Below are 25,806 nucleotides of genomic sequence, written 5' to 3' on the forward strand. Positions count from 1 at the left end.
AATCTGATGGTGATATGAGTTATGATGATAATATAAAATAATATACTAGACAATTCCTTGTGAAACTGTAAGTGTGTCCTAATTCTAGGAGACAATCTAGGAACGATATATATTGAGTATGGTTATGAGTACGAGTATGAGTATCATATTAGTAGTATCGAGTATTGAGTATTATATATATATATATATATATATATATAATATAAAATCATACAATTATACAATATTATTATATGTATATTATTATTAGGTCATATTATATATTATTATAGCATTATAATCAGATAATATCATTATGTTATACATTATTATTGTATTATTTTTGTTATTGTGTTATAATAAGATTTACCTAACTTGATTACTCTTAGAATTAGGGGCATTATGACATCAAGTGTTGTCATGGCAACGCCGGCGTCGCCATGTAATTGGTCAATTTGAGGCAGATCCTGATCATGGAATATCAGGTTTCATGGAACGCTGTAGCTGCATTTTTTTTTTTTTTTTTTTTTAGGAAAACTTCATTTACAATAGAGTAACAATGTTTTGATCTCGATAAAGAGCAAGGGATAACAGAGAAACGGTAGTGAACTAATCCTCTAACCTCTTTTAAAATCTACTCTTCTGATTGTCGTCCATAGTCCTCCCTCACCCGCCCGTGCGTCACACAAGGTTTTTGAAAAAAAGTCACCCATTGATAAAAATAATGTTGTGCATTAGGAAGTGCAACCCCTCATAGTTTTGGTTTTTGGTTTACTTTGTGTACCCTTTGTACTTTGTGTACTTTTTGGGAGTATCTGGACAGTTATTATATCTCTTTTGGCTTTTACTTTGACTTGGCTGCATTTAGCCCCAGAAAAGTGTACTCTTACTCCAATACATTTCCCCCTGAACACGTTCTGTCCACAGGCCGGTTTGTCACGGAGACCTGGCAACCCTTGGGAGCCCGTGTTGCCGGATGATTCGTTTTTGCGGTAGTGCCAGTGAACTAGCGCAGGTAGGGTCCCCGAGAGCGACAACTCGAGCAGCATCTCCTCCAGCGGAGATGCTGTCCTGCCCGCACCCGCACCCGCACCCGCACCCGCACCCGCACCCGCACCTGCACCTGCACCTGCACCTGCATCTGCTACGCGAGATGGAGACCAACACCCGTGGCCATATTTACGGGCAGGTGGACAAAAAAAAAACAAACAAAAAAAAACCCCGACTTCGGTCGTAGGCATTTTGCCAGGGCAATATGTCGGCGGAGGAGGTGTTCCCGTTACGCACGGTGTTTTGTTTCCTTCCGTAGGAAAACGTAGAGGCACGGGGACGCAAGGCGGAGCGCAGATCACGGACGCCCGCTGGTTTGCTGCGCGTCGGGTCGCCCGTGGCCTGCGCGCCGAGGACACGTTCCTCATGATCCTGCCCAGACACATATGTAGTACACGTGCGCCTTTCCCTCCGGTCCACCTTCTACTTTTATTGTAAATTTTCCACGTAATTACTGATGCAAGGTTGGCAATTTTAATAGCCGGGACTTCTGCTCTGTGAGGTAAGTGCTGGAGGTGCGTAAGTTCAGGTAAGTTTCATTTGGGAGGATTTGAATGTATATTTAATACGAAACGGTCAATTAATTCTCCTAGCACCTTGTGTCGATTACGCACATTTTTTTTTTTGTATTTTTAGAGCTTACTGAGCTTATTGTGCGTAATCACCGGGTGTCATGACATTTCACTGCATGTATGTACGACCGTGTGTGTATGTACGTGACAAATAATCTCTTGAGCTTGAACCTGAACAATGCGCTACCACCATGCGGCCCGAGTGAAGGGGCCCCCTGGGGCATCAAGAGTGAGAATGAAATGCCTGTCGTCCTTACCGGAAAAGACGGGAAACATTGACAACCAGAATCAAATCAGAGCAAATGTAAAGCTCAAACCAAAAGTCTGCCTGTTTTTCCACTCCACAGCATTGGCTTTTACTTTCGATACCTAGGTACGTTTAATAACAATGTTTTTGAAACTAAGGCACCTTTAATGCCAACTACTTTCAGACTTCTAATGAGTGACTTTTACCACACACACACACACGCGCGCGCGCGCACGCACGCACACACACGCACACACACACACACACACACACACACACACACACACACACACACACATATATATATACACGACTCTTTTTACAGAGTGACACGTCAGGAACCGTTTCTGAAAAGGGGTTGGAACCTTTCACCAGCAGCAGAAACACCTGCTGACGAGGGATGGCCCCATGCGCAGCACTTTTTATGTAAATGACCCGTTAAAAGCCGTCCCGCCTCCCCCGCCGCTCAAGCCCCACAGCGGTCGTTCCACCGCCCCAAACCCGTAACTGGTAACTGCATTACCCGCAACAGGATCGCTCACCTCGGGACCCGAGTCCATGCCCGAACCCCGCGGTCGCCATGGCGCAGAGAATCCTCCTCCTCCTCCTCCTCGTCCTCCTCCTGCTCCCCATCACCATCGTCTCTCTGATCTCCCCGGGCGCGGGGTGCCTCGCTCGCCGCAGGACGGTAACTTTCCACCGGGCGCCGCCGCAGGACGACGCCGAGCACCCGGGGCGCCCGCGCCCGAGGAGGGACGCCGGGAGCGCGGCCACCGGCGGAGCCTCTCGCGGGCCCACCTTCACGCCCTGTCGGCTGCCTCTCACCCGACACGAGCACCAGGTTCTGGATGAAAACACCCACGAGGTGAGTGGGTGGTGGGGGATGGTTTGATTTTTGTAACTTTGGGGGTAGTTGAAGTGAGTTTGCTGTTGAGGAGCCAGACGGATTAAGCGGTTTCACAATATCTATAAATGGAATCATCAAAATAAACGAAAAAGAAATTGGCAATATTCAATAAACAAAACAAAAAAAAAAAAGCTAAAAAATAGAAGAAAATGGTCAATTGCAATAAACATGAACTACAAAATAGAAAGAAAACATGGCAATACAGGATAACCTGAACAATAATAATGAACAAATAATAAACCCCTTTCAATTTTAATATTATTAAATCAGGGTTTATAATCGTGTGGCTTTTGCAAAGTAACGGTTTTTTTTTTAAATTACTTTTGTATTTCTCACATTAAAATATGTCATCTTCAGTTCATCCGTAACCTTCAAAGGGGCCAGTCTATAATTTGGCCCCTTTCCCATAAAGGAGGAAATTAGGGTCCTCAAATTTTTGAATCAAATCAACCTGTTACACAAACACATTTAATATGTGTCATATGACACCTGTTATGGTTGCATGAGCGGGTCTCTCTGGTCTTCCTCCCAGACAGGGTTCAATGGTGATGACGGTTCCAGCTTCACCTTGACGTGGGTGGGCGATGGGACCGGGGTGAGTAAAGTTATGCTGTCTTAATCGTCATCACTTTCCATCACCGTAGCCCGGACAGTAGTTTGTGTCAACACAGTCAGTGTCAAAAACAATACATTTTTTTACCGCAGTGTCCACAATGACAACTGGTGTTTCTTGGGCACCGACAAGCTCTACCGGTGCAGTCCACGGGTTGGGTGACGTGTTAAACCAGGACGGTTTTGTATCAGTGTTTTTAATCCAAATTGCTGCGCTGCGCAGGTGATCCTGGTGCTGTCGACCATCAGTGCTCCCATTGATTCCTTCTTTGATGGGGGATCCTCTCGACTCTACCACAGGTACGTTCACATTTTCACCGTCCTATTAATTCCCCCAAATGTGGCGCTGATATGGCCTCATTATATAGAGATGGACTTACAATCCACGATAGCCGAAGTGAATTTCTCCCAATATTGATATACTATAGCCGAGTGGACGGGATCATCTGGTAATTCGTCAGACCCGTCAGACATCCACCCCTCAAATAATCCACATTCATTGTGAGAACCGCTGGTTCGTGAAAACACTTCAGTCACTTTAGTCCATGACAGCTTAACACTTACTAGTGCAATATATAATTTGCATTTCATGATGATACAATACTATTGGCCACTATTGGCAAGTCCTGTATCTGGATTTTTATTTTATTTTATTTCGTCATTCAAGTATGGACTATGGAAAGTCCTTCCATGATATCTCCCACCGGATCAACAACACCTTCATAAGAAAGGAGTTTGGTGTCAGTCCGGGACCAGGAAACTCCCTGAATGTAAGCCATTCGTGTGTGCGTGTGTGTGTATGTATGTGTGTGTGTGTGTGTGCGTGCATGCGCGTGTGTGTGTCTGAGTGTATTTCTCTGCTTGGCCGTTCATTCTACAGGGAAGCGTGTCACGTTGCTTCATAAGCCATGTGTGAACACATCTTGCAGTCCACCGAGCTCTGCTGTGGCTTTGCTGTCAACCCGCTGTCTTGTCTTTTGTGGTTGGTTCAGCAGTGGGAAGTAATCTGTAAAATTTTACAAAACATAGACAAAAATATGTTATGTTGGTTGTGAAGTTGAAGTTGATCCTGCTCTTTTTTTTCTAAGTGTGTGATGGCTGGGTTGAATGGACATTTCCCTCCAATTTTGATATTTCAGTGGTCGAAATGTAGATTTTGCCATTTATTATTATTATTATTATTATTATTATTATTATTATTATTTGGGGTCAAGCCTGCAGGACTGGGACCCTATTGTTATTGTTCGGATTTTTATTTTTATTATTAGAAAGTGTCTGGAACACGACAACCGCGGGACCCACGGACACTGTTGAGGTCCCCTTACAACCGGGACACCTCAGACATCTGATGGTTCATGTTTCATCCATATGGATCGACATTCGGAGCAGGAATTAATGAGAAACCGATGAAATTTGACCGGAAGTAGCCGAACGTTCGGGCATCGCCGATACGCCAACGTTTTAAAATCTCCGGACAGGTGTGGGAGTGAGTTGAGTTGGTTGACACGGACGCTTTGTGACATCATCATCTAACCCCGTGTAAGATGCAGTGTTCTGTCCCCCCTTACTTTGTGTGGTTTGAGGAAGTCCTAAGATGCAAACTGCTGGAGTCCATGAGCCTTCATGGACCCGAAATGGCACCAAACAGTCACGCTTCCATGTCCAGGTCATCATTGCCCGCCACGGCACCAAACGGTCGTTTCTCATGCTGAGCAAATTCACCTCGAAAGCATATAGAGTCTGGGTGGAGATTTTCCGCCATCTTGGAAATTTTGGAGAATCCTCTGAAAAATCTTCTTCTCATGACGTCCAAATAACACCACATTTGGTATGCACGTGCCACGGACACGCCTGAACAAACTCACAAAGGAGCTCGGGGATTGGGTAAAGAATGTTTGAGATATAAGTCGATGAAGTTCAGATTTCATGTTGCAATATCTAATCTGTCACAAATCCACGTCACAGCTGCGTAGGAGCTTGAGACCGTGCCCTACCCGCAAAGACCGCACCTTTGGGCACCGTACCAAGTTTGACATCCATATCTAAAAAGACACTGTGTGACCTCAATGTGGGTCGATGACATTTTGGTTTCTTCGCCGTTTGGCGGCCGCGCTGTGAACACTCGCTCTAATTGAATCGATAATGGCGTCGCCTCTGTGCAGAGCGACCGCGCCCAATGCCCTCCCGGCCTCAGTTCTGGTGTGTCGCCCCCCCCCCCCGATCGACAGGTGATCCTGACGGCCGACACGCCGGTCGTCGACAACCCGGGCGGGATCATCTTCACCTCCACCGACGCCGGCGTGACCTTTAAATCCGTGCGGCTGCCCTTCCACCTGGCGCAGCCCATCACCTTCCACTTCCTCAATCCCGACTACCTGGTCGTCATCAGCATCGATGTGAGTGACGGCGGCTGCATTCCTCTCATCCATCCATTGCTCTCATGCATTCATTCGCCCATCTATTCATTCATTCACTCATTCGGTCATTCATTTGTTCAGTCATTCTGTTGTTATACAAGCTTCAGTTTAAATGAATGAGCGCAGGACCGAAGATTTGCCGCGATGAGTTCTGCCAGATCAGAGGTATTTTTCTTGAAAGATATATGCAGTATATCCCACGTCTTGATATATAAAGATATAGTCAACAAGGGTCTTGTTGTCATCATGACCGCAGTCATGTACCAAAATTCAGCAAGACGTTTTAACATGGAACTATGACTTTATAAATAGATATTGTGAACTGTTAGCCCAGAAACCCCCCCTCCACACACACACACACACACACACACACACACGCACACACACACACGCACACACCGTCACACACCGTCACACACAGCTGAAAGGCAAATATTGTTTTTTTGCAACTCTCGCAGGGCGGTCTGTGGCTCTCTCTGGACTTTGGGGCCAGTTGGACAAAAGTTTATGACGGAGTGCATTCTTTCATGTGGTGAGAATAAACAGGAAACCGAAACACACACCCACACACACACACACACACACACACGAGGCAGAGTGGGTCGAAGGAGAGCGATACGTCTCACACACACACACATACCCCATTTTTTCCCCATTGCCTAACAATTCATATCCAGTTGAATGTCGCTCAGTAGATGAGAATCAATGACGTGTGTATTGATAAATCAAATAAATCACGGATGAAATTATGAATAAATGGGTTGGGGTCATGATTGAAACATGATACCATAAAGAATGACATGATCCTATATTTGATATGATGTGATGCATGAATTTACACGGACTTAGAGCAGACTTATCACGAAAGGAGAACTTCCAACCAGAATTGGTTTGGACATAATTGTGACATGGTTTGATGAAGTGTTGCTCAGTCCTTCCTCTTTTCAACAGGGGAGGTGGTACTACTCTGTTCTTCAGTTACAATCCCACAGGAACAGGTAGGAGGCCATCAGGAAGTATAAATATATATATATACTGTATTTATGCATATGCCACAAACTGAACCAACCTTTCTTGCTGCAGGACCTTTATATGACCATATGAAAAATATGTAAAAAAATAAATAAATAAATAAAAGATCAGTATGGACTTTACCATCTTTTTTACCATCTGTTCTGTCCCACTAGTGGAGGCGGGCAGCAGAGGGGAGCTACTCCTGAAGAGGACGGAGGATCTGGGAAAGACCTTCACCACCATCGCGGAAGACATCTTCTCTTTCGGCTACATAGGAGGGTTCCTCATCACCTCTGTGATGGAGGAGCTGGTAAGACGCTCGGGGGAGAATAAAATCCAAATAAAATAACCCCCACCCACCCATGCCGCTCCAACCTGCATGCATTCCTTCCCGGTAGGAATATCTGGGCGTATGGGCTTCGGACCAGATAGCGCTGTTTATGTTTTGTCTAGCAACCCGAAAGAAAATGGTCCGGCCGCTACCTTAATAAAAATCGACTGCAAAAATCCCTTATGTCAGCGTTTAAAAGTCACTTAATGATGCTGACGATATCGTATTTTCTGCCAGAGGTCGCCCCGGGTCATCTACGTGTCGTCGGACCAGGGAAACACATTCAACCGAGCCCACCTGCCCTCTGCGTCCACCGAACAGGTAGAAGAACAAGAAAAAGAAAACATTAGACCTAGAAATAAAGGGATTATCATCTATATCTCTTGTTTATAATAATAATAATAATAATAATAATAATAATAATTAAATAATTAAATTATTAATAATCAATGTTATTATTTTTTATTATTATTATTGTTATGATTGTGATCATTATTATTATTATTATTATTATTATTATTATTATTATTATTATTATTATTATTATTATTATTAATAACAATAATAATAATAATAATAATAATAATAACATTGATTAATAATACTACTACTAATAATAATAATAATACATTAATAATAATAATAATTATATTATTATTATAACATTATTGATAATGTTAATTTATTATTAGTATTTATTATTATTTTATTATTATTATAAATAATAATAACAATAACAACAACAATAATAATATTATTATTATTCACGTCTGTTTTATCTACTAACCTCTTGCCTAGCTCTCTTTCAACCATGGACGTTTCTCACATTGATCTCAGTATCTCAATGGGTTATTTTCCTGGTTAAAACAAAGGTGAAATAAATAAAACATATTTCCTGGGCACGCCCTTGTGACGCCAAAAGTCAAACGGAAACCAGTTTTTCCAGGTGAAAATGCAGATAATACACTTTCTCATGTGGCGTGTTCCCACTTTAGGGGACTCTTGAGGTTTGCCTTGGTCACTTTTGTGCAAACTTAAGTAGGTTCAAAGAGTTGTGGATGTCCAGACAGACGCATGGGTCGAATGGAAGTTGTGGAAGGTTTTTATGAAGGGTTGGCTCATCTCAGAGAAAAAACGTTTGGCTATTGCCTCAACACACACACACACACACACACACACACACAAAGGCGGGCGGGTGCACAGCATCTTGCTGATGGCGCAGAAACCCACATTCTCTCTCACGACGATTAGACAACGACGTCGCTCATCAATTACACATCACTTTTCTCTCCCGCATGTTTTCAGTTCTACTCCATCCTGGACGGAGACGAGGATATGATCTTCATGCACGTGGACAATCCAGGAGGTGACGCGCGCACAATCACACACAAGCACATACACACACACACATACACACACACACAAAAACACACATACCTACTTTGAACAACACGCTACACACTAACTCCCAAATCCCTCCGCAGTTGACACGCTTTTTCCGCGTCCCGCTCCGTTGTTGGAGTGGACAAGCTGGACTGTAACGGCCGGACTGGTTCAGCAGGTTCTTGCCGATGCTGACCAGCCATTCCATCCCACTCGCTGTGTGTTCAGTCTGCGCCTGTTTGTCTGTCTTACTGCATTGGTTTCTAGTTTTCTGCGTTTTTCTTTTCGTTTAGTTTGTCCACTCGTGTTTGCGGTTTTATCCCGCCCCCCTTCTCTTCTCTGTTTTTTTTTCCCACTTTCCCTGCATTTGCGAGGCCATTTCGTTTCTAATCCATCCGTGGGGCGTGGCGCCGGGGGCGTATGTTCCACTGGCGTAAATAGGGGCGATGCGGGACGGAGGGGCTTTATCTCTCGCAGGACAAACGGAGGGAAGACTCGGGTTACAACGCAGGAGCTGACACACGTATCATCGGATCAGGGTGCACGGAGTGGCACACACAGACACACACACACACACACACACACACAAACACAAACACGCACAGGCACACACACACACGCACACACCTTTTTTACTTATCGTTCTAATCAGCTCCTTAGCTAAGCTATTCCTCCAGGATTTAGTCCAAACTTGTGTGAACTTCACACACATAACAAATGATTGATGGTGACGTGCCTCTTCACGCTGATACATGGAGGTTGGCGTCAGCACGGCACCACCAACTCTCATGCGCAGTACTGTACTTCAGCTCATCCCTTTTTATATTTTTATAAGTCGGTTCCAGCCTTTTTTCCAAACTGGACGCTCGACTCCATCACTCCATCAGGAGTTCAATGCAAGTAATGACGAGTAACTTCAGTGCAAGTATATATCGCCTATGGGTGACCTGCCGAATTGCGTGACACTATTTCAATTCAGATAAATTTAAATTTCCTTGATTGGCATGACAAGAATTCTTACATTGCCAAATCATATTAATTACATATTAACATTACATAATGAGTAAAGCTATTTAGACAAAAATGACATTATTAAATGAATGGATAACAACAACAATAATATGGATGCAGGCAGCAATGCACTCGGTTAGTCGCGTTCATCACAAATGACAGTTTTCCAAGTTTCCATGAAACTCAGCATCACTTCCTCTCGAGCCGAGTTAAAATTTTCCGAGTTCCCATGGAACGCAAACATTACTCCCTACCGACACGAGTTATCATTTTCCGAGTTCCCAAGGAACGCAGCATCGGCTCCCTCTCATCTCAACCCGGCACAGATCCCTGGCAAAGCAACCAATGCGTACCAATGGAGTCTAGACCGCAGCGCACCGCGCAGCTCGCCCCATGCGAAAGCCCCCCAAGAGCCACACCCTGCACATATATTACAAATTGGATGATGATGTCACAAAGCCCCCCACTCCACCAAACAAAAAAAACAAATATAAAAAATAGTGCACATAAAGGTGTGAGGCAAGTTGTCACTCATTGTCCCTCCTTTCTGGCAGGCTGCAGTGTATTTAGCTGTCACAAGTGAGCATTCTGCTTTTTCTCCTAAAATGTAGGTGTTCGCTTGGCTGGTGTTCAAGTTGATTTCATTTTTTAGAATAGTCATTCAATTCAGCGTTGCAATCACATTTGATTAATATATTTCACACCAAACTCAATCTGGCCTCGCCGGTGAAATTCTCTTCGTTGTCAGACTGAGTGGGTGCGATTTGGGCATTCTTCTGCCACCCCACAGACACCTTCTTCGGGACCATGTACACATCGGACGACCGGGGGATCCTGTACTCCAAATCGCTGGATCGCCACCTGTTCGGCGGGCAGCGAAAGAGCGACTTCACCAACATCACGTCGCTGAGAGGCGTGTACCTCACCAACAAACTGGAGGAGGGTAAAGCCGTCCTTCCTTCCATCCGTCCGTCTTGCCCGTGCGGGCCCCGTCGTATTTAACCCGGCAATTTCATTCCACGACGCGGCCTGACCTTTCTCTCCGGTCACCAGACGGCCGCATCAGAACCGTCATCTCCTTTGACAGAGGAGGCGAGTGGAGTCTGCTCGACAAGCCCCAGAATGTGGAATGTGGAGAGGACGTCAAAAATGTGTGTAAGAGCCTGTCCCTGGGCACTCAAAGCCACGGCTTTCTTCAAAACCGCATCCATAATGACAGTGCCTGCGTGTGTGTGTGTGTGTGTGTGGATGTGTGTGCGTGCGTGTGTGCGTGTGTGTGCGTTTTCTCCAGTGCAACCTCCACATCCATGGAGAACACAGTCGCTATAATCGCGTCGTTCCCATGCTGCCTCTCTCCGAGCCCACCGCCATCGGTCTGGTCATCGCCCACGGTAACCGCAACCCAAGTATATGACCCACACTGTTACATGCAGCCTTCCGCGTTTCAGATCCATCCCTCCGTTCCCCTGTTAACGGATTCACACAGTGATCATTCTTTCCATTCCTCGACTCTCCCTTCGGCTTTCTCCCCCGCCGCTCGGGGTTCCTTTCCAACTCCAGGGGGCGCGGGGGACTCCCTTTCGTCGACGCAGCACCCGGACGTCTTCATTTCGTCCGACGGTGGGTACAACTGGAGGGGGTCGCTGCGGGGCCCTCACCGCTACAGCATACTGGACTCCGGGGGCCTCATCGTAGCCGTGGAGGCCCAGCACCAAGGACAAGTCAACACCATCAAGTACGAAACGTCGCATTTAGAAAGTCGACGTTCTCTCCGAGAACGAGAACGGCGACGATCGCCGCGGGTTACCTCACGCGCTCGGTTGCCGCGTCTCCCGCAGGTTCTCCACCGACGAGGGCCAGTGCTGGAAGAAGTACAACTTCACGGAGCAGCCCTTCTTCTTCGCCGGCCTGACGTCGGAGCCGGGCACCAAGACCATGAACATCAGCGTGTGGGGGTACCGGCCCGAGGACGACGGGCAGCCCATGTGGGTGGCGGTCACCATCGACTTCAAGAGCATCCTCACCAGAGAGTGTGAGTCGAGCCGAACGGAACCGCCGCTTTGGTTCCGCCTGAGCTGAAGGCGGCGCCTTCGTTTGGTTTTTGCTTTGGAATGCCTTGGACTTGGGGAATTGGGAAATTGCGTCGTCCCAACAGGTCACGTCAAAACAGCAGGCGAAGCGACAATAAAGCAATACAATGAAATTATGACAAAGAAAATGCACCTAAATAAGAAAAGGACGCAACCTTTTATTTTATTTTTGGTCTTTTTCATTTTTATCTGTTGTGTTTTTTTATGTTATTTTTAGGTGTGTTTATCTTAAGGTTTAGTGTAATTTACCATATTTTTATTTTTACCATATTTTACCATATTTTTATTGTTTTATTATTATTATTATTATTATTATTATTATTATTATTATTAATAATAATAAATGTTGTACATTTATTGTTGAGCTGTTGAGACAATGCAATTTCCCTCAGGGCGTGATTAGAGTAACTATCTATTCATGTCCATGAACCAGACCAATAAAAGGATCTTGAAATCTATCGAACATATGGTTCAGAGATCAACCTCGGATGAACCCATGTCATTCTTGAACATTAAAGCAGATACCAGTGTCTTCCATATTTCCCCAGTCCTAGAATAGGTCTTTCCGTTCCGCTAGTGAGCGCTTCCCCCGTCTGGTTCGCCAGGTGACGACCAGGACTATGAGGAGTGGCTGGCTCACTCCACTGTGGGCGGAGAGCCGGAGACCAACGGGTGCGTCCTGGGCTACAAGGAGACCTTCAGGAGGCTGAGGAGGCTGTCGCTCTGCAGGAACGGACGGGACTACGGGGTGAGCCGGCGGCAAAGCCCCTGCCTCTGCACCAGAGAAGACTACCTATGGTGAGGCCACGCGTGTATTTACTTGATGAAGGACTAGCTAAGGATGAGGGAAGGCGACACCTCACACGGCGATTCACCGTCCTTCCCCAACAGCGACTATGGTTACTACCGTCATAACAACAGCTCAGAGTGTGTGAGACAGCTCAACACCGCCGGACAGACCCTGGAAATGTGTCTGAATGGAGAGAAGACAGAGATTCTGACATCTGGGTAACACACACACACACACACACACACACGCACACACACACACACACACACACATCACGTTTACACACCTTTGTAGCCTTGGAGAGCTGAGTGTGTACCTCTGTGTGTAGATACCGGAAGGTCCCCAGTGATAAGTGTGAGGGGGGATTCGCTCCCCAGCCCAGAGTGGAGACGGCGCTCGGACCCTGCGGTGGGAAGCCCAGCCAGGGACCCCCAGCCGGCCAGTCGTCTTCGAGAGCACATTTTGACACCCCGGTCAGTGGAAACACGCGCGTGTGTGCATAGCTGTAGATTTTTGGGGGGGTGGGGGCTCATGGGATACATCCCCCTCAATATTCAGAACATGTGCATTTGCCTCCCACAATGAAAACATGAAATTAGCAGAGGACTTTGATAATGAACACATTTCCACCATAAATTGATGCGTGCGCAAATTTGTGCAGAAGATAAGTAATCATACTGCGATGGCAGCATTCCGGCAGTTTGTGGGTTTGGCTTTAGGAAGGATTTGGGTGGCAGTGCTTTTGTTCAGGGGCTGACAGTATCTACTGAGTTAACATGTGTTCGAGCAAACTAGAATGCTCCAAAACCCCGAAAAATACTGACTGCAAAGACGCAGTATTTTCATTGTCTAGCGTGACTGACACGCTGAATTACACAATAACCTGGGTTAACCTCAGTTTTCGAAACGCTTGAACCCACGCTGACCTCAAAATGAACGCTGTTGTGCTATGGTGCAGTTCTGAGGTTGTGTAATATTAAAAATAGATTCTACATGACCATCGTCCTAATGATCCCCACGTTGTTATTTCGGAGATCTACTTTTCCTTCAACTTCAATTTTTTTTTACTTTTACTTGTACTTAACCCACTTATGAGGGATAGGCCTAAAGGTCTGTATGCCTCCCTCCAGTGGCCAAAGTTTGTAACAGTAGTGTAAAATATTTGCAATCCAATATTATACTGTATATAGAAATGTTCACAGGAAAATATATTTAAAAACAGCTCTCAATTTCAGGTTCTTCAACAGATAAACATACATACGTTTTTGTTTCCCTATTATCGGTGTAGGATGACACTGTACATTTGTGTCCATATTTTCTTCCCAGCGAGAGAAAATGGTGTTAATACTGGTGTGTGCTGGAGCCGGAGTCGTCGTGTTGGTGGCCATTGCTTCTGCTACTCTCACTGTCAGGAGGGTGCTGTATAAAAACAGGTGAAACACACAAACCCAGTATACATCCCCGGCCACGCAACTCACTTTTGGGGATTCTACAGTTGGGGTTTCATAGATGGATAACACCCAGTGTGGGTCATTCAAATATGATAGATAATCACAAATTGGTGGAATGAATCAGTACTTTGCATTAAAGTATACATTTTTAAAAGTATTAAGAGCTTGTCGCTTGATATTAAAAATAAAAGTTCTCGCTCAACATCATGACTTCGGTATACTTCACACCGAATCCATAGACCCATCTGCCAGTCAGACCCCCCCCCCCCCCCCCTCCAGTGGCCATTGGACAAACAGCGTCTGCGTTTTCTCAGCACAACATGTGAGGGGAAGGGGGAGAGTTTGTTTTTTTCCAGAACAACAGTGAGTGGTTTGATCAGCTGGACATTTACCGTCTTCCATCAATGCGAATACAAAAATCCTTTAATATTGTGTTTGCAAGGTGCAAACAAAAATTAAAAATCCACACAATTCACTTATATGAAAATTGATAGTGAACATGGTGACACCCATTAACGTTAACAACCTTGTTATTTTCCATACGTGACCAATTGGCTCATTTTTAATCCGAGTTCCAATAACAAACTTGAGTAACTTGAGTAACTTGAGTCAAACAACTTAAACGCATCCAGGGGCCTCGATTCGGACGCAAGAAACTGACAGTCAGAGCCGTGGAATCCGCTTCTCTATAGGAACGAATGTGCTTCCGGTTTGTTCTTGACTCCCGTCTGATTTGGTGTGAGGCAATCCTAAATACCGACACCGGGATCCATCGGTGTCGTTTTTTCCTCTCGGCAGGACGCCGGCGTACCGCTTCTCCAACCTGCGGGTTCGGGACGAGGAGGGCGGCATCACCCCTGACCTGCAGAGCGCCACGAGCAGCAACGGGACGACCTTCCATCAGGACTCAGACGATGTGAGTTGGGAACAGGAACATTTTTATGTTTGATCCATTAGGAAAAAATATATATATATTTTTTTTAAACGTGTATTTAATACACATTTATTGCATTGTATTTCATTTCAATTCATTTTTTCTTTTTTTTTTTGTCTTTGTCTTTTTGCAGGAACTTATTGAATATAGCACATGATGAATATTCCAACGTGCCGTTTGATTCTATACTGAAAAATAATTTGCATTTCAGATATTTTAAGGTCTATCAACAGAGATTTCAGTTGTGCATATTGTACTTTTCTTTTGACCGGAATGTATAAAATAAATGACAGGTGTCTTCAGGTGTATTTATAAGGCTTGATACAAAGAATACTCCGCCTTTTATTACCTTGTTTTTGATATGTACAGTATTTTTATTTTATTTTTGCCACTGTCCTGTTTTTGCTCTTTTTGCACTTTGCCTTTTTACCTCTGTCCTTTGTTGGGAGAAAAAAAAAAGTGTCAATCCCAAACCCTGAAAATGTGCCTTTGGAATAGTACGAAACTAAGCGTTGCTTTTGTGGAGTTTAATTTCATTTCACAATAACCATTCCACAAAAATGGACGGTTGTTCATATTAAATCATACACGCATTTTTTTTTTCTTTCAAATAAAGCATAATTTCCTTCTTTTTTTTTTTAATAAACATGTTTTATTTACGCATTAACGCATATACATGCATATTTCTGTTATATATGTTTTGCTCATATATATCGTTTTTGCCTCTATGTTGCGCTTGTCGAACATTATTCCTCCGACTGGTTTTGTTCTGTTCTTGCGACAAATCACGTCACATTTATCCATGCCGCAAATAAACAACCTCGAAACTTGGGAAGATCGATCACACTTTATTAATCCCCACGATGCGTTTAGTTTTCTCCATCGAAACGAAACAAAAGTCACTGTATTATTACCATTGAAATCAATGAATAAAAAAGCGGCGGTCAAATCCTCCCTTCGTTGCAAAGTCGTTATAGAAAAGGGGAGAATTTCTTTCACGGGAATAGCGACGAGTACCGCGCGTACCTGCCCGCGTCCGGCAGGGGTGGGGTAGGGGGGCGGCGGCGGAGGACGAGCGCTCCGCGACGGGGAGGCGGCCGTCGGCTCGGCTGGACGGGAGCACCGAGAGGCAGAGCGCAATAGGGCGAGCGAGGCGCTCCGAATGGAGGGCGTAGACCGAGAAGCTGCGCGAAGTGAGGCCGAAGCTCAGCGGGACGCTCACGGGGGCCATTTGTGCACAAGTCCGCATGGCGCCACAAGGAGAGCCCGTGGAGCATGCACCAGCTCAGCGTTGGGAGATACTACCGATGATGTTATGACAAAACACCAGCACGTTTATTGTCAAGTGTCTTGGGGGGGGAAACAGCAGGCAAAGAACAATATTTACATATGTGACATTGATTATTATGTTGTTAAAATGTTGACCGCGCTGCGGTCCAGTTGGTGGCGGTAATGCGCCTCTTTAAGCCGCCTCGCCGACCGCCATTAAAAACGGAAGAGGAAGAAACAGAAGCCGAAGAAGAAGAAGAAGAAGGGGAAGAAGGGGAAGCGGGCGGAGGAGGAGGAGGACCGTCAGGAAGCGGAGTCGGGAGTCAGGGTCGGCGCAAGGCAGAGGAAGCGGAGCTCCGGTCGCAACCCGCCCACCCGAGGGACAGGACGGAGGCTTGTTAGAGGTGAGCGTCGTCGACGTCCCGCTTGACTCGGTCCGCGTCGTAGCGGCGTCACCTGACCTGGCTGCAACGACGTAGCACCGGGGCCATCGTGACGTCCCCCCCTTGTCGCGTAATGCCGTGTCAGCCTCCCTCAAATCAGCCCTAAGTGAGTTGAATTTGTCGCCGCAGGTTGTGGAGCCGCCGGGAGGACCGTGAAGATGTTCCGAGCTGGAGGTCCGTGGCTCTATCATCGTTTGGGCGCTGTTTTGCTTTTGTTTGTTTTTTTTGGCTTTTTTTTTTTATTGTTTTATCTCATTTGCCAGAACTGCAGGGTGTCCGCAGGCCCTTAGATAGTCTTAAAAAACCATTAAATATGTCGAGTTCGAATTTAGCACTTTATACACGACCTTGATCTCAACAAACATTTGAGCTGATGTCATTTGTCCATATATTTATTTGGTTGAAACGAGTGAAGTTCCTCTGCGTCAGAGCCGATGTATATGAAATATATATTATATCTCGTATTATAAACCCCTAAGACACTGGACTCTATTCTTAATAGTACATTAATACTTGCCTTGATGTTCCCCGTCCTCTTCGCCTTTTGCTTGTATCTTCCCACTCAGGTGTTTTGAAGACGGCAGTGCTGGTCTCTGTCTTCTTCCTCGCCGCCTTTGTGGCCTATGAATTACTGGAAATCAACATGGATTTTAAAGTCGGGGACATGTTTGGTGAGTGGTCGAGACCTTCGTGCAGCGTTGGATGCCTCACTACTACTATGACACTCGGGGGGGGAGGACTCCAATACTGTATTCGCACCAAGATAAGCGGGCATACCCAGGTTTTTTGAGGTGATTGACGCCTTTCCCATTGCCGGGAGAAAAGCTGTTTTTCGAGATAGCAACTCAAACAAAGAATGACTTCAAACTGTAAAACTTGGGAGGATTAAAAAAAACAAACAAAAAAAAAACGCTCATCGCCCAGCGAGACTCGGTTCCCTTCGTTCCAAAAGAGCCGTTCAAAAGAATCGGATCGTTCGCAACGACCCAACTCTACAGCGGAAGCAGCACGAGTGTCCCGGCCCGGAGCCGTTGTGCGGAGACGTTTCGTGGTCCACCAATGCGGGGGGAAAAAATCATTAACTTGTGATTTTGATTTTGGATTCTCTTGGACATGAAACGATTGAATGATGCACAGATATTCCTGTCTATTTACACGCTGATGCCCGTAATGTCGACCCCGTGTCGCATCGCACAGGTAAAGGTCAAATTGAGCCGGTCGACCCGGGTGTTATGTTTCCATCAGAGCCGATCGGAGCTGGAGCTGATCCAGAGTCATTTGACCCTGGGACTGACACTTTGTTTGGGAAATTAGAAAGCCGCTTGAAGCTTCGATTGCCGTTAGCCCGAGCTCACAGAAAACATGGGGAAACCAAGTATCAGGGCTCCAGACTGCGGCCATTTAGTGGCGTTTTGCGACCATTTTTGGAGACAGTGCTACTCGATTCGGGCACCACGTGGCTAGCGCGCGCATTGTCAGTACCTGTCGCCGAGGTAGACGGGTGCACAAATAGCGCCCAGGTCGCTCCCTCTCTCCGCGCCCCCCATGGGGATGCCGCCCATCTCGCCTGTAGGAAGAGCCGGCCCTGCCTGCACCGGCTCAGCTGGCGAATTAAAAAAAACAAAACAACGAAGCCCACGGACAAAGCTCATTCATTTAAGTGCACAAGGAAGATGTACGTAGACATATGGGTGCAACATCTTTAAAAAATACAATACATTTCTTCTGAAACACGTACTGCATATTTTTTCTTTTTTGAATGTTAATTACGTAATTTGTTTTTTTTTTTAATTTGAATGTGTGTGCGTGCTCATTTGCTTGTTGAAGACAGTCATGTACTGACCACATACCTTATGTTCACGTTTGTTTGTTAATTATTTGGTGTCGATGTTTACAAAAAGCAAGATTCAAGATTCAAGATTTTTTATTTGTCACATACATATACATACTTCCATACATATATGCAGTGAATTGTAATGCAACGCACCCGGTGACAGCACACAATATGTCCTAGGAAAAAAATAAAAAATAAAATAAAAAGTAGAAAATTCCTTTCTAATAGACCGACTAACTGACTCCTAAAACGTAATACAGTAAGTGGAATACTTATAGAATAAGATAAAAATATATAGAATAAAATACAATAAAAATAAATTGAAATAAAATGGAATAGCTAGAAGGAATATGCCTATGTATATACAGATATGTGCACAATTTAACTTCGTGATTTTTTTTTCTGTTAAAGCGCTACTTCAAAATTGTGACTTTCTTTCAAAATAAAGCAGCACATTGTTATTTCTCTAAATTGTGTATTTATTACCAAGGCATTTATCAATAATACAGTTAAGATGGAAAAATATGGATGTGTTGCGTTGCATGTCGAGTTCAGTGACGCTCCTAAGTTTTCTGCTGGTGCTACTAGTGGAAGAAGTTAACCTGGAGCCCTGAATGTGCTTTAACTATATATTCATAGAAACTCTTAACCTTCTGTGTTTGTGTTTCCATTCCAGCAAGATCCGTGCCAGTAGTAGAAGAATGTAAGTATCCATTCAGTTATTTCCGCAACCTTCCTCATGTACTTTTCTACTCGTGATTAAAAGTTTGATGCAAATACTTTTTTTTTTTTTCTTTTTTTTTTTTTTTTTTTCCCCCATTGTTTTTGAGATTCGGTTTGTGAGGAGTCACTCTGTAAAAAGAGTTGTTCGATTCTCAGGAGAGGTCGGCTCTAAGCTGCAAAGGGAATTCTCGCAAGAATCGTTTATATCTGCCAAAGTGATTTATCTCCCAAATGTGAATCTGTCACATTCAATATGAATTATGCTTACGCTAATTCAGTCCTCAGTCAGTGTTTTCAGCTTGAATCCAAAATGTTCCCACTCTTTTGCCGGAGGAACTCATAACTCCTGGGTCATTCTGATTATTCGTATTACACTGTAACTAATGTTCATATTCCTGGACCAAGTTTTCGATATACTGCTTATAGTTTGTTCTAAATAGTTACTTTTGTGTATTTACCTAAAACAACTTAAATCCTTTTAGTATGACTATATCCGGCTTGAGAAGTTCAAAGTCTGATCATGCCCGTCGCCATTTATTGTTCCTGTGTTTACGTAGTCCTAGCCTTAGTGTTTCCCCACAGGATTTTCAGAGACTGGCGGGTGGATGACGAACCCTCAAACAGGTCGGGGTTGTAGCTTGGCAATAATTAATGTCATAACACAGAGTTGGCTCAGAATGATGCTCGAAATATGTTGTCGTTTACTGTGTAAAAAGTACCCGAAAGCCACACTTTAGTAGCAGTAGAGATATCTTACAAAAAGCGACTCTGGTAAAAGTCAGCGTCACTCACTGGAACACTACTTGAGTAAAAGTCTTTACTCTACTTGAGGAAAAGTAGCCGTTATGAAATGTACTTAAATATCCCCAAAACAAAAGGGTAAATGCTGTGGGGGGGGGGCAGACTTATTATTATTATTATTATTTTATTTAATTTTTTTTGCTTTGAGCTTTTCCTTTGCTCTGCTGCCAATATTTCCGTTATTTTTATTTATTACATTTCTTTTGGTAAGCATAAGGGGCATTTCATCCCCAACCCGCGGACAAAAAAAGCAACCCGCTTCAACACTTGAAAAGTAGCCCAATTCTGCCGAAACCTGCGGACCTGGCAACTCTGAATAGAGGCTTGAGTGGGTTTTTTTTTCCTCGTTTTTTGCAATCAGCTTCTAACTTTGTGATAACTGGCTTTGACTAACATCCGTGGCTCCTAGTTTTCCTCCCATTTTATTTTGTAGCGAGTAACAAATTTGTTCAGGGGAAATGTATTGGAGTTTAAGTGCAATTTTTTGGGGGTGGGTGGAAGTTGCTAAGTAAAAGTAAAATTAGACATAAATATAATAACCAAATAATAATATAAATACAGATACTCCCAAAAATTCCTCAGGTACAGTAACAAAGTATTTTTGCTTGGTTATTTTACACCACTGCATAGTAAGTTTCACAAACATACGAACCACGAAACCACTCCAATGCAAACATGGGGACAGTAGCCTCGGTCTGTGTCTCTCTGCTTGTGTGTACTAAACCATTTAATGGACTCGCTAGCTGTGTGTGTAGGTAGACATATCACTGTGGCAGCTAATACATTAATGGAAAACACTAGACCTTATTTCACTATGTTGCACAGAATTGAAGCAGAATTGTTTTATTTTATTTTCTCATACTAGGAATTCCTTCTGGTGAGGTTTGGTGCACCTCCTACAAACCATCAGAATAAAAATAATAAATAGAGCCTCAAGCGGAAATTCACGGGTTTCGGAACTTTTTGCGCTCAACAGAAGGAAGCAGCTCAATCTGCCAAAATTAAAGGTGCGAGCAGCAACGAGCAGGTTTCCGGCTTCGCAAAGCCCAGCAAAGTCACTTCAGCTAGTTCAACTCTGTTTAAAGAAGGAGTGAGACCAAGCACACACTTGTATCGTCACAGTGTTAACAGCATTTCAATAACTGTGCATGTAGCACTTATGATGGAACACTTGTAAATATACTGTATATAATTATGATAAAGCAAGGAGTAGGTTTGACTGTGGAGCTGGTTGACGATGACTGAAACACAGAACCGGTTGTTTTGCATATTCATGTACAGAACAAAAAACACTTGAAATAAATGAAGGGAAAAAAACTGACAATAAATATAAAGAATAAGGCTTTTCAAAACAGCAAGGCTGTGGTATTACAAGCTATGGTACGTTTGTATGTTCCGCTACTAGCAGTTATATCAATTCTCTTGAAGGTAGACTTTTCAAATATCAGAGCACCCAATACTCATCACTCCATCAATTCATATATTGAAATTCCTGACGTGGCCTTTTCGGTAGAGCACATTGAGCCGGGCTCATCTTTCTTGGGAAGCATTTGCACATAATTTCTAGTTATTGGCCCGCCTGTCATGTTTCCAGGTTGTTCCAGCTCCAGGCAATTCGAGATGTGGCATAGGTCCACAAAGAGTAATAAACCGGCAAAAAAAAAAGGGTTCTTCCCCTTTCGGGCTTTGAAAACGAATTATAGTATGAATTACACGGGTCTTTGTGAGAATTGGACTTCACACCTGAATGTTGAACCTCCACCCGCAGCCACGAGACCTGCCCGGTTCAAGTGCGGCCTTTCCAAAGCCTGCCCAGCCGGCCACTTCTCCTTCAAGATGGCCAGCGGCGCGGCGAGCGTGGTGGGCCCCAAAATGTGTCTGGAGGACAACATGTAAGAAAAGGGCCCGCCTTTTTGTCACAAAGCTTTTACTCCTTGGTCGACTATTTGTCAGAAATGTTTAATCCAGTGAAAATGAACTAAAGCTTGATAGGAGTAGGCTACATCCTGGAATCGATCAATTGATTACAACATAATCCTTAAAATACAGCCTTGGCCAACAGAGCTCTTTATTGCACAATCTAGATGGTCACTTATGGTTTTCTGGTTATTTTAATTGTTTCTTGGATTTATTTTTCCCTAAAATAACTATTAATATAATCAATTCATTTATTTTGTTCATTGTTGTTAATTGTCTATATTTGATGAGCTACTGTGCACCTGAGAGACGGGCTGCACAATTCTAGAATATTAGAAATCAATAACTTTCTAAATGGGGGTATATGTTTAGTGTTATATTATATATTTGGATAAATTAATAATAAGGAGCTATTAAGACCCCACTAAATCTTGCAAAATGCATCATATTTTTTTTACCTCAGACTTAAAATTTCTTACAATGACTCTTCTGGTCAAATAAATAGTTTTAATTGCTATATAACTAGCAACTAACTAACTACTGTATTAGACTTGACCTAATGAGGCGTCAACACAACAGACCAACTGTCAAATTCTGCTATTACTGCTATCACACTAAGTGTGATAGGGGTGATGTATTCTCAATAACTGGAAGAGGCGGGTTATTACTGTGGATCGCTCGTCTGCAGCTACTGAAATGAAACGAAACGGCTCAGCTGCTTGAAAGCATGACAATTGAAGGGGAATACGAGAAGAAGCTCTTGAAATAACTGTTGATTGTATCTGTCAAGTTGGAGGCCGGGCGCACTTCTCAGACCTTATCATTCAGCTGCACAGCCTAAAACCACTGTTCCAGCTTCATACATAAAAACATAAAAATATATTTACGATTCCCCTTATTTATAATTCCTCATTGAAATGTTATCCCTGTGCACTTTTCTAATCTTCTGTCTGTTTTATCCTGACATTGTAATGCACACTGACTGACAAAACAAAAGTATTCAGAATGTTCACTGGTCTCCACATTGTGATTATAAGTATTGTTTGGCTGAGGTTGTGGAGTTTCTGATGTAGTTGTTCTATTCTTTCTTTCCTCTGTTGACCTTGCTCGCGGCGCTCCGTGGCGTTGTCTTCCAGACTGATGAGCGGCGTGAAGAACAATGTGGGCAGAGGAATAAACATCGCCCTCGTCAGCGGTAATTATCTTTGGAGCATTACAGTCGCCACACCCTTATCTTACGGCTCACTGAAAGTCGCGGTGACTGATAAGAAGAGCTTACTCTGTCGCCGAGATATGGTGTCAAGTCGAGATGAGCTGATTTTTATTGTGAAAGAGCAGCCAATACTATGCAATTTTCGAGCTCCTCTGTCCTTGTTGAACATCGAATTAACGCCAAATATTATGGGAATGCTCTTAGGGAAAACCGGAGCGCTGATCAAGACCGACTTCTTTGACATGTGGGCGGGAGGTGAGGCCATTGACTTTGCATGCATAAATGAATTCACTTAACCAGAAAAATGTTTTTGGAGTGTGGGTGTGTGGTTTTTTTTTTTTTTTCCTTCTGCCCGTGCAACATCTTATCTCATCCATCTGGTCCTGGGCAGATGTGGCTCCGCTCATCAAGTTTTTGAAGGAAATCGAGGACGGGACCGTGGTGATGCTCGCCAGCTTCGACGATCCCGCGACCAAGTACATACCGCTTTCAACTCCCTCCCTCGTAGTGTTGATCCACGTGACTGTAATCATAGACGGTGGAGTCGGTTTTTCCATGGTTTATAGACAGAGACGGCCCTTGTGTTGTTTCCGTGTCCCACGTGGCGGTAATTACTTTGGGTGTCTTCGCGTCTACAGGCTAAACGACGAAGCCAGAAAGCTCATTGTGGAACTGGGCAGTTCAAGCGTCGGCGTCCTCGGATTCCGCGATAACTGGATCTTCGTCGGCGGCAAAGGCATCAAGACCAAGAGTCCGTTTGAGCAGGTAACTGGAACGCTCGAGCCAGTGGAGAATCGTTTGGGGGGGGGGGGGTGATAAAAAAAAAGATAGTTAAGTTGCATAAAATGAGAAGAATTGGTGTGAATGGTCAGATATCTGAGCCGCACAAATGTATTGAAATGATCGAACAAGCCGCAAAGGCAGTGTCATTGCTCCTGAAATTGCTAATTATCTTTTTGATATATCTTTGGTCGTCGTAAAATACTTACAAAGGAACAGCTCATTGCATTATTTACATTGGTGGACATATATCGGAAGCAGGGTTAACCTTTTTTTTTTTTTTTTTTTAGTGGCCATAGCCCAATTCCATCAGCTTACGATGACAACAAAGGTACAGACGTGGACAAATTTGTAGTACCCTTACAGCTCATTGAAACAATGCTTCATTCCTAAAAAGTGATGAAATTAAAAGGCCATTTTAAAACATAATTGATCTGTTGGCAGTAACTGATCTCCTTTCACAGTTTCTTTGCTTTACTCTGACATACCAAAGGCATGTAAGGTATACATGAGAAAGCTGCTTTTAATTTCTTCACTTTCCAGGAGGAGTGAAGGATTGTTTCAATGAGCTGTAAGGGGTACCAACAAATTTGTCCACGTCTGTATATTTGGTTCAATATCGATCGCTCCTCTCTCATCTCTGTGCGTTTGCCCCGGCAGCACATCAAGAACAGCGCGGACACCAACAAGTATGAAGGATGGCCCGAGGTCCTGGAGATGGAGGGCTGCATACCCCAGAGGCAGGAGTGACCTGGCTTTTCTTTTAAAAAAAATTTTAATTTAATTTAATTTTTTATAACTTCTCTCTCCCTGCGCTCTTCCTCTTTTACGCATAATTACTTTGTGCTTCCTGGGCTGGAGCAACGAACCCATGTTCCACCGGTCCCCCCCCCACCCCACCGACCCGCTTCCTTCCTCCCTTCGTTTACCCACCAGGACACCAGGGAACACGTCCTGGGGGGGGGGGGGGGGGGGGGTTGCAGGGAATGACCTTTTGGCCGGTGTTCCGGTCTGATGACCAGAGGGTTGCATCGTGTTGTTGTTTTTTTGGGGGGTTTTTTTTGGCAAACGTCCACTTTCAGCGCTGCTCGAACTGCATTGATGCTGGGGTCTTCGCTGGAAAATGGCTCGCCATCGCACGCGGCGTCTTCCGTCGGTGATGGTGCTACGTGGTGTTGCACTAAATATGGCTGGTGATGGAAATAGATTTTTGTGGTCCGGACATTTCGGTGTTCCAAGTCCTCAATTTCAACATTAATCAACGTTTTTAATTTAATAGAATTGCTTTGTTTTGTTTTACCAACTAGCGCACTAGTGTGAGGAATTCATGCTTATTTTTCAGCTCTTTTTTAAATTGTATTTTATTTTGTATTCTTGGGAGATAACTATGTATAAGGATAATGGAGGGAAAGCTTCAAGGTGTTAAGATGTTCTTCGTTTTTTAATAATAACAACCAAATGCACAAAATCCACTGTGAAATCTGTACATATGTGATAAGAGAAGGATCCAAATTTGAATGGTCCCTTTTTTAATAACTATTAATGATTTTTTAAATAAATGCTTTTATTAGTGGTGTATTTCGCAAAATAAAGGTTCCTTTGCTAAACACCTCGGACGTTTAGACACCATTGATACTGGGATAAGGGCGCGGTTTCCCAAGCGGACGTTGGGGCCATTAAGAAAAAAATCAACAATATTGTATTTCAACAACAGTGAGAAGCCTAGATTAAAGATGGAATTATGAGATCAAAATCAATGTATAGTTCAAGAATAAAGTGGAAATTTCAAGATTAAAGATGATTGATGCACTTCTCCGACATAAAGAATTACGAGGAAAGCTGTACATTTTTCAAAACAGTTTCTTCTATAGTTGAGAATCATTTTTATTTTATTTTTTTTATATGTTCTTACAATGTTGTTTATTTCTCAATTTGCTGTGACCTCATTCTCACAATTTTATTCTCAAAATGCAATAATAGTTTAATCTCTCAATTGCCTCAATACTCTGCCATAGATTCCTCTCGAGGGAACTTTTTT

General features: G+C 43.9%; 2 protein-coding genes across 3 annotated transcripts; both read left to right on the plus strand.

Annotated features, from left to right (window-relative positions):
• Positions 1 to 2,428: 2,428 nt before the first annotated feature.
• Positions 2,429 to 15,036, plus strand: LOC307246643 (sortilin; the record flags this gene model as incomplete). The annotated part of the gene is made up of 21 exons (XM_080022629.1): positions 2,429 to 2,713; positions 3,288 to 3,350; positions 3,591 to 3,667; positions 4,035 to 4,137; positions 5,596 to 5,763; positions 6,243 to 6,316; positions 6,736 to 6,782; positions 6,972 to 7,108; positions 7,367 to 7,450; positions 8,435 to 8,495; positions 10,314 to 10,466; positions 10,577 to 10,674; positions 10,815 to 10,914; positions 11,084 to 11,258; positions 11,362 to 11,555; positions 12,219 to 12,411; positions 12,505 to 12,621; positions 12,732 to 12,876; positions 13,730 to 13,836; positions 14,653 to 14,770; positions 14,922 to 15,036. 21 exons carry the CDS (start codon positions 2,429 to 2,431, stop codon positions 14,943 to 14,945), a joined length of 2,523 nt encoding a protein of 840 aa, XP_079878755.1. The 3' UTR covers positions 14,946 to 15,036.
• A 1,305-nt stretch (positions 15,037 to 16,341) lies between these two features.
• Positions 16,342 to 24,737, plus strand: fam3c (FAM3 metabolism regulating signaling molecule C). 2 transcript variants are annotated; one of them, XM_080022037.1, is made up of 10 exons: positions 16,342 to 16,461; positions 16,630 to 16,674; positions 17,067 to 17,171; positions 19,011 to 19,037; positions 21,627 to 21,750; positions 22,912 to 22,970; positions 23,193 to 23,243; positions 23,380 to 23,464; positions 23,627 to 23,753; positions 24,429 to 24,737. In XM_080022037.1, the coding sequence occupies exons 2-10, from the start codon at positions 16,659 to 16,661 to the stop codon at positions 24,516 to 24,518; spliced, it is 684 nt and encodes a 227-aa protein (XP_079878163.1). In that variant the 5' UTR covers positions 16,342 to 16,461; positions 16,630 to 16,658; the 3' UTR covers positions 24,519 to 24,737. The 2 variants fall into 2 exon arrangements, with proteins under 2 accessions (XP_079878163.1, XP_079878162.1); XM_080022036.1 differs by lacking the exons at positions 16,342 to 16,461; positions 16,630 to 16,674; positions 17,067 to 17,171; positions 19,011 to 19,037 and having other exon boundaries at positions 21,362 to 21,750.
• The last annotated feature ends 1,069 nt before the right edge of the window (positions 24,738 to 25,806 follow it).

The sequence above is a fragment of the Zeus faber genome (assembly GCF_960531495.2).
Source record: "Zeus faber genome assembly, chromosome: 21".
Classification (NCBI taxonomy): domain Eukaryota; kingdom Metazoa; phylum Chordata; class Actinopteri; order Zeiformes; family Zeidae; genus Zeus; species Zeus faber.